General features: G+C 34.4%; 1 protein-coding gene across 1 annotated transcript; it reads left to right on the forward strand.

Moving 5' to 3' along the window:
- The first annotated feature begins 592 nt into the window (after window positions 1–592).
- LOC104243358 (methionine aminopeptidase 1B, chloroplastic) lies at window positions 593–6,970 on the forward strand. Its single transcript, XM_009798537.2, has 10 exons — window positions 593–1,271; window positions 1,418–1,499; window positions 2,839–3,076; window positions 3,997–4,158; window positions 4,237–4,278; window positions 4,379–4,450; window positions 4,692–4,771; window positions 5,091–5,188; window positions 5,666–5,713; window positions 6,602–6,970. The coding sequence occupies exons 1-10, from the start codon at window positions 1,160–1,162 to the stop codon at window positions 6,745–6,747; spliced, it is 1,080 nt and encodes a 359-aa protein (XP_009796839.1). The 5' UTR covers window positions 593–1,159; the 3' UTR covers window positions 6,748–6,970.
- Window positions 6,971–9,666: the final 2,696 nt, after the last annotated feature.

Below are 9,666 nucleotides of genomic sequence, written 5' to 3' on the forward strand. Positions count from 1 at the left end.
CATATTAGATTGGTGGTTAATTCTTCAAAAAGGATCTTTACATAAATAGCCAGACCAGTTCATTGTTTATTTTTTTCTAGCCGCTATATATAAATTATAAATTGATTATACATGAGTATATACATATTAACTAAAATTTATATATATATATTATACATTTATCGACTATTTTTAATTTGAATGATTGAATGTACAACTATATATTATATTTAATGACCCATTGGTACTGGAAGTAAACTGCTGATAAAAGGTTCCATGAAATAAACCTGGACTCATCTCAAGTTTCTAGAACACACATCACAATATAATTCTAATCTTTATTCTTTATAAATTGTAGCCAGTATAATCAGTGTGTATATATTATACTGTTTATACACTTGTTATACACTTATTATACATCAACGATGGCCATAAACTTTTACGACTAGACGGATTTAATTGCCTGGCTAAATAATGTTAGAAGAATTGACCTAAATAGCTACTCACCCAATGGTTAAACTAAAAATAGTTGGTGGATAAATTATCGAAGCATAATATATTTTGTGTATAATTGATGTATACCGGTTAAAAAAAATAAACAATGAATCCTAAGGCTAGTTCTATAGATTCTAAAATGTTAAGATTCGAGTTAAGTACACAAATATCCCTCAAAGTGGATGGTCTTAAATTTTGTCCCTGCTTGCGTATGGGCAGAATTTCAAGTTTAACAAGTACTGCCCCTCGCTTGCCCCATGAGCAATGCTTTTAGCTTTTGACCTTGAATTTTTGCCCCGTGGTCAAAAATTAAAGATCACCCAATAAGTGTCATTTCGGTAATTGTTTGAAGATCCCCTCTTATATGAATGAGATCTTTATACAAATAGCCAGATATATTCATTATTTACCTTTTAGCCATATATCTAAATTATACACAACTATACACATATAATATATAAATTATGCATATATTACACCTCCACCGACTATTTTTAATTTAAGTATTTAAATGAGCGGCTATTTGGGTTAATTGTAGGATCCATGTCCACAATAAAGGCCCAACAATTATTGAGATAAAAGGATGGGGTCCAAATGGATTTTTCACAGTATCCGGCCCATTTAGTCCAAAAAATCTTCGTTATCCCCTCCAAGCAAAAAACACAGTTGTGTGTGTGTAAAGAAAATGGCACTTGCTATATCCCTTTCACATGCAACAGCTTCTTCCTTTAATGGTGAAGTTAAATTTTTATCTTCAGCTTCTCAACTCAAGGGAAACTACCCTTTTAACCTCCCTAGTAAGTCATTTTGTTATTATAATATTCAGTTTATTTATGAAACTATGATACTAAAAGAACTTATTTGTTTGATTATTTTGGGTGGATTTTGGTATCACTTTCTGTTGTATGTTTGATTTTCTTTATTGGGTTTGGTTCATTTGTAGGTAAAAATGCAAACTTTACTAAGCAGCTTGTAATTTATGCAAAAAGATTATCGGGTTTGGAGGAGGCCTTGAGGATTAGAAGGTATGCTGTGTTCATGTTTTGTGATCTTTACACAAATAGCCGGTCATACTAATTATTTACTTTTTCTTGCCATATACATAGATTACACATTGATTATACACAATTATACACATGTAATACATAAATTATGTATATATTATACATTCACCGGCTATTTTTAGTTTAAGTGGTAGGGTGGATGGCTATTTGGGTTAATTCTTCATGTTGTTTTGCTCTTTTTGTTTTTTCTCAAGAATTGAGATTGCATATTCTTTAAAAGTGATTAAAATTCCTTACTTGATTTTTAAGAAGTGTGCTGATGAGTGTAGCATATTGCTCTATTATGTAACTAGTGGCGGATCCATAAATTTTAACAAGGGATTCAAAAAATTCAAACTTGTAACTTAAAGAAACTCTTGAACTACCTTTGCCAAATGAAAACTTCTGGGCGCACTTTTGCATTCACCAAAATTTGCTTTGTATATCGGGTGCCACTATTAATATATTATTATTTTTAAAGACATATACATGTATACATTGAATATTTGCCGAACTCTCTGGGTGCCGGTGACCCCTCTAATTACTACATAGGTCCGCCTATGACAGAAACATTGTTTTCGCCCTATTTGCGCCGTATGATTTTCCAACGAAGGGGATTCAGTTGAACCCCTTCATTGGCTGTGGCTCCATCACCGTATATATCTGTAATATTTCTATTGGTTCTTACCATATTGAACCTTGTGTGAAAGAAAATTCTCGAAAAGCATTGCTTGTGAATAGAATATTATTATCTTATTCTTCAATTTTATTACTACTATTGTTTCCTTTGCTTTGGTTATCTTACTCTTCAGTATTTTCATCATAGCGTCTTTACTCTTGTATTTTTCAAACCTGTTTTGAAAACGCTTTTCTTGAGCCAAGGGTCTTCTAGGAACAACCTCTCTATCTCACACGAAGTAACAGTAAGATCTGCGTACACTCTACCCTTGTAGTGCTTGTGAATAGAGAGGATGAAGCAGTGCAAAATAATTTTGTAACCGAAGATATATAGAGAAATTTTGCTATAGAAGATATAAAGAACTAGTCTTTTTCTGGTGTACATGATTACTGTTAAAATTCGTGCAAATCTTTTTCTTTCCAACTTGCTAAAGTGAATATTATTCCTTTTGGTAAGACTTTTTTTTCTCAGATTGATAAGTACTGTGTCAAACCCATGTTTTATTTGCATAAAGTTCCTCATTTTATTGTTTTTTTCCCATTGGCTTCTTGTTTGCCATGGTAGTTTGATGACTGTTTATTGGTGCCTCCATGAGTAAAGGAGAAAAATAAGAAAATAATGACATGGTTTAGTGATATATAGGGAACGTGAACTTCGTAGTTCTACCACCGCAAAAAGAAGGCCACCTTTAAGGCGTGGAAGAGTATCACCACGGCTTCCCGTGCCTGATGACATACCAAAGCCTCCATACGTAGGTTCAAGAGAGTTACCAGATATCGCAAGTGAATATCAGATCCACGATGCTGAAGGCATAGCTCGCATGAGGGCTGCATGTGAGTTGGCTGCACGGGTGGTTGACTATGCAGGAACTTTGGTTAGGGTGAGACTCTTTGATATCCACGTTAATTGATTGTTAAAGAGGTTGTTTCAATTGTACTTGTCTAGCACGTGTCGAGCTGTATCATAGGAAAATTCACCTTAAACGCACTTGCAATGCTTCAAATCAAAGTTTATTTATTAGGACCTCATTGCTTTTGCTTATTCTACTTCACTTATGGGCTTATGGTAATTTTGTGTAGTTGGCGTATATGGTGAGAAAGCCTAAGTTTGCTTGAGAAACATGCTTAGATTTCAGATGCTGTGCTCTGGATAATAGTGTTGTTTCCAAAATGATCACAAGAGAAAATACAGGGAGATTTGCAATTTCTAGTTTTAAAAGGCTTGGTTATAATAGGGCTAAACTAGTTTCTATCCCTTAGATAATGCATGACATTACAATTGGGAATTGACCTGTATGTACCACATAATGGGTAGATTCGACTCTCTTATCTAACTGAAGCAGCTGATAATGAAAGGACTTGGTGCAGGCGCCTATTATTAGGATAACTTACATCGTCCTTTTCAGCTAAGAATTAGTTTCTCTGTAACTTTCTGTTAGCACTTATGGAAATTTCTAGACAAGTTGCTTTAGTAAAAGAAATTAAAAAAAAAGTTGGTTATGAAGGAGTATGATCGTTCTATTTAGAAGCTATATGATGTTCGATTAAAATATGTTTGGGAAATCTGCATGTTGTGGTTAATTGCTGACTGTGACAAGAACAGCCTAGGAATTTCTCATCCTGTGGATTCTCGTAAAATGTTTTCTCCAAATGGGGCATAGATTGTGGTGAAATGAAGAAATGCCATGAACGTTAGAACTCTATCAGCAAGAGTTTTAGATCATATCTTATTTTTCGACGAGTTTTTAATTCCTCTGAAGCTTCTAACATGTAATTCTTATTTTCCCCCTGAATTTATCAGCCATCAGTCACGACAAATGAAATTGATAAAGCTGTGCACCAAATGATAATTGATGCTGGCGCTTATCCTTCTCCCTTAGGCTATGGGGGTTTTCCAAAGAGTGTATGCACATCTGTCAACGAGTGTATGTGTCATGGAATACCTGACTCACGCCAGCTACAGGTCGTTACATTAACATGCCATTCTCTTTCTTAAACTTTCGGCGTGTTTAATCAGGACAAATCTGAATCTACTGTGCAGGACGGAGATATAATAAACATTGATGTAACAGTTTACCTGAATGTAAGTTGTTGACTCCTCTGTTTTATATTGTAATAGATTTACATTACTGCTAGCCGATCTTCCCTTGAAAGTAAGGATCATTCCTTCTTTTCTTTCTCAGGGTTATCATGGAGATACATCAAAGACCTTTTTCTGTGGCGACGTGAGTGAATCCATAAAGCGGCTTGTTAAGGTATACTTTTTTCTTAATTATGAAAGGTGATAAACATTCTGGTTAGTTTAGCTTAATAAAGTTTGCTTCTGAATAGTTACGGCTTTTAGCAGTTCACTGATATTTGGAAAAGAGCTCGTGCTGTGCTAATACTTGTTAAGAATCAAGATAAAAAATCAGCAAGTAACAATATAAATCGACGTCAATTTAATTATCTGATGCTTGCGAAGTTGATTATATCTGTGTTATCCTACCATGGCAGGTGACTGAGGAGTGCTTGGAAAGAGGCATTGCTGTTTGCAAAGACGGCGCTCTTTTTAGGAAGATAGGAAAGAGAATTAGGTACTTCTCCAAATATGCTATCATTGTGATCATTATTTGGTGATTGGGATATTTTGAAGCTTCAATACTCTCTCTATTTTATAGCTCCTATTCATGTCAAAATGTTTCTGTTAATAGATATGAAAACTTTTAGTTACCACCGGAAAATGTCAGTTACTGTTATTGAGAAATGCTTGATTATACGCTTTTGAATTTCGCTTCTTCAGCTGAAACTTTGGATATATTTACTGCAATATTTAATACCATTTCTTGTGATATGTACCTTGTTTTTAATTGACACTGCCTCATAGACATTTAACATTCTGGACTTTTGTATCAGTGAACATGCTGAAAAATTTGGTTATGGTGTTGTGGATCGTTTTGTTGGTCACGGTATTGGGACAGTATTTCACTCTGAGCCACTCATATATCATCACCGTAAGTCACTCTCATTTTCATTTACTTTGACATTTACTACCACAGTTCTGTTCATCCAGTAAACTTTCTGAAAGTGGTTAAAGAGTTTTGTCTATTTAACACTTGATGCATAAACTCCGAAAGTATTAGCCACTTACCGCTCCTAGCATCGTGTTCAGTCCTTGTACGCATTTGCCCTTAATTGAACATCAGCTTCACACTAAAAAGATCAATTCATCATACTTCTAAGATCACATTCTTAGTCCCTTTTTTTCAAAAAAATGGATATCACGGCTTAGAAGTAGTGATCGTGACCCCTTGGATCTTAGAATGCTTAGAAGTATTATTGGTCACTAGATTTAGAAGTATTATTGAAAAAAAGGACTAAGATAGTGATCACTATGATCCGATTCATCGTGTTCTGACTGCAGACTGTGTGATAAGATGTGAGTTTGTATTATCGGTTACTGGTTTTCCTAATATAATCCTTTTTGGCAGGTAACGACAAGTCTGGCTCCATGGTTGAAGGCCAAACATTTACCATTGGTAAGTGCATTAAGATAATGTTTATATCCTAAAATTGATTTAAGAGAGTGATCAAATACCTCTACTATCTGGGAGAAAATTGGATAATTAACTGCTATACTTTTTTCCAAAAATAAAAAATGTAATTTGTTGACGTGATGGTTATAAATTCACCACAGTGCCGAGCTGCTATATATTAGACATTCATCTAGTGTATACTTTTATTAATTAGACATTCGTGTCTATGTCGACGGCCTTAACACAAAACTATAATTCATGTAGTAATAGTTCTTCAAAATTCTCTTTGGGATAAATCCCAGCGGAAACCACAACATACTAGGTGATTTCTTCCTATCTGTCCAAGCCTTAGTGGATAGAGTTACCCTATGCAAGTTTCTGGTGGGAGATAGTAGGTATCTTGTGGAACTAGTCGAGGTGCGCCGCAAGTTGGGCCGGACACTAAAAAGATTCTTTACGGTGCTAAGTCACCGTACTGGTGTCCCTTGAGGGAAAAAAAAAAGGGGCAGCCCGGTGCACTAAGCTCCCGCTATGCGCGAGGGCCGGGAAAAGGCCGGACCACAAGGGTCTATTGTACGCACTAGTGTTCCTTGAGAGTGACTCAAAATTTATGTGAGAAAATGATTGTGCACTTTTTTCTTTATTTGCTCCTCTCTATTTCTCATTCCAGTCTATATTTCCAATTTTTGCAAATTGTTTCTGAGTTCACTTGCAAGTTTTAATAAGGAAAATAGACAAATCAGTTGTGAAAGCTGAACTTGATTGGTTACTATACTTCCTTTCTAGACTAACTTTTCTATGCAATGTATACCTTTATCAGTAGTCTCTTTTTACATTTTCAGCAAGTGAAGAGAGTACTAATTTTGCATCACTCTGTTGCATTTATTGCAGAACCTATTCTTACATTGGGAAGCACAGATTGTGTAACATGGGAAGATAACTGGACAACTCTGACTGCTGATGGTAGCCCTGCTGCTCAGTTTGAACATACAATTTTGATTACAAAAACTGGTGCAGAAATTTTGACAAAATATTAATTCTAGTGATAAAGTTCTGAAATTTTGACAAAATATTAATTCTAGTGATAAGTTAATTATAATTCACTTGTGCAATCTTAGTGCATTCTTATCATAATTCTTTTGATTGGTGTTCCATAATAGGAAATACACCTGTATGTAGATTCAGGGGCGTATATAGTAATTTTTGTAAGCAGTGTCAAATTTTATAGAAGAATGGGAATAAAAAACTTTAGTTATCGTATTTCTAGACATGAAATAGCCTTAGTGTAGTTTTGTTCCTCTCAAATATTCGTAAAAAAATATGTGCTAGTTGAGGTTTGAACCTCTAACCTCTTAGATGAAAGTCAAGCACATAACCAACACACTAGGAGACAATCTATTTTAGTGGTGTCATTTTAGCTTACTTATCTGTTTCCTTATAGTACTAATGCGTATATTTAGCAAAATCTTCCAACGAAGCGGTGTCATGTGACACTACTTTGTCAAACGCGCGTCCGCGCCAATGTAGATCAATAGATACATGCATGTAATCTTTGCGTTTTTTTATTTTTTATTTTTATATCTGAGGAATACCCAAGCATCAATAGAGCACGGTTCGAAATTTTGTAAATAATAGACTTGTCGCTCTATTTTTCTCCACTTAAATAATAGATTTTGTCTGTGGCAAGCTTCGAACCAGGGGCGGATCTACCTTATAGGGTAGGGGTGGTATGCCACCCGCATGCTTCGACAAATATTCTTAATAAGTATGTTATATCTATGAAAGAACAATTATATCTATAAATTGGCACCCGAAATACACAAGTGGCAGATGGGTGCCATGGTTCAGGCTTACTTTTTAAGTCTCTCATTTGCTTCGAGGGCCCAGGTTCAATTCCCGGCACTGCATCTTCCTCTTTCTTTTTCCTCTTTTTTTTTGGTGTTATTTGCTACTAAATCTCTGTATCTTCTTTCTTTTTTAAAATTTTCTTATATTAGCCTTTATTTTACTACCTACAATTACATCTTATTTCAGGAGCAACTTCTTTCAATATGTAATTTTAAATGATACTAGGTAATATGTAGCTTTTCTCTTTTTAATGGTACAATATTAATTTATATATTGGAGTATAATTTGAGCAATATTATTTGTTGGCTTTTAAATAAAAAGTCCTAATTAATATAGGTTTTGAGTTGATTCTCACAGATTGAAAATTTGAAACTTTTGCTTAGAAATAATTGTCATATAACTCGACAATTAAATTGATAAAATTAATTCAAGAATAATAACCAATTAATCAAATCAAACAAATAATATATAATAATTAAGCTACTCTTTAAGAAAATTTTCTAACTGGAGGTGTACTTTCATGCTATGTTGCTCGGACTCTTTAAAAAGGTCTCTGCACTTGTGTCAGATGCTTCAAAAGTTTACTACTTTTGGAGGATCTGGCACGCACCCATTAATATTTTCGGATAGTCCGAGCAACATAACTTTCATCATTTTCTTTTGTAATTTTATTCTAGAATATAATTATATCAAGTGTAAAAAATTGAACTAAAATCGATCTTATATGCCTATTTATGAATAAAAACCTAACTGAATGAACCAAAAACTAACTGAATCGATCCATTCTTCTTATTCGGTCTTTGTGGCTAGTGGTAAGTATACTATATACGTATATAGTGGCACCCATAACCTTCAAATCATGGATCCGCCTCTGCTTCGAACCTTTGGCAGAAAAATTATCTTTTATAACAGTAAGGATCCAAGAGTTGTAGTTTTTCCTCACTTTTTAAATTTTTATTTTTTTATTTAGGGCTACATAATTTCGTCACACTGGTCAAAGGCAGCTGCTGTCAGTACATGGTTACCCCCTCTTTAGTTGGTTGTTGTGTTTCTAGGATTTACGTCAATAAATTTAATATGGTGCAAGGGAAACGAGGATAAATGAATTACCTTTTATATTTTATTTTTGTAACCACTAGTAAGATCCTTTTCCACCTATTAAAATTATATTTAGTTCTTGCACTCAAGGGCGCAGTGCGGCCTAATGGTCAATGAAGTGGAGAGAACCATGAAGTTTCAAATTTCGACGGAGATAAAAAGCATTAGGTGATTTTTTCTCATCTATCCAAATTTTGGTATTTGTAGTTAGGGACGTCGAATTTTTTTCGTTATTTGTATGTATATATAATAAATAAAATTAAAAGATTGAGTATAAACATAAGGAAATGACACTGCTTGTCGTTACATTAATTTATTCATTTATTCACTTCTTCAAATACTGACACAACTTAGGAAAATTTCAGCTACGGGCGACATTGTTTGTACTAGTGGAAGATAGCAAATACAACATTAGATTAGTTGAGGTGCGAGCGAGTTGATCCAACACCTCCAATCATAAAAAAGAATAACTTATATTTAGTTCTTTTTCTTCCTTGTGTACCATGCAATCACATTGGTAAATAAGTTTTTGTGATGCACTCAAGAGTATTTGGTCTCTGTCCAAATTTTAACTCTGGTCTCCTATTATTTTTACCTATGTTATTTTTATTTACCGTTAGGTTAATCTCTTGAGTGCATCGCGATGGTACGTATAATTGTACAGCATCTCGAGTTTTGCCTCCAACCCAATTTTCATTTGCTCCTGCTTACACATTAGTTTATTTTCATGCGCTTAGATTTCTCTTTTTTCCCCCTTTTAACGAATTGAAAAAATGATAGAAGTTGTCTTAACATTCCCTTGTCACAGAGCTAAATATTCACCACCACCACCAACAACAAATGAGTGTAATTCCACAGTGGGGTGTAGGGAGCTCTGCCGAAGGTAGTATACGCAGATTTTACTTTTATCTTGAGAAGATAGAAAAGTTATTTCCGATGGATCCTCAGCTCAACAAAAGATAAAAAAAGAATTAGTAACACCAGGCAGTGACACCAGCTAGAGCTAAATA

This window comes from Nicotiana sylvestris, chromosome 10, assembly GCF_000393655.2.
Source record: "Nicotiana sylvestris chromosome 10, ASM39365v2, whole genome shotgun sequence".
Classification (NCBI taxonomy): domain Eukaryota; kingdom Viridiplantae; phylum Streptophyta; class Magnoliopsida; order Solanales; family Solanaceae; genus Nicotiana; species Nicotiana sylvestris.

Bases quoted from the DNA above. Each gene is read 5' to 3' on its own strand.
- LOC104243358 (XM_009798537.2), top strand. From the start codon at position 1,160: ATGGCACTTGCTATATCCCTTTCACATGCAACAGCTTCTTCCTTTAAT. The intron at 3,077-3,996 runs GTGAGACTCTTT...TGAATTTATCAG, and splicing joins ATGCAGGAACTTTGGTTAGG to CCATCAGTCACGACAAATGA. The intron at 4,159-4,236 runs GTCGTTACATTA...TCTACTGTGCAG, and splicing joins CTGACTCACGCCAGCTACAG to GACGGAGATATAATAAACAT.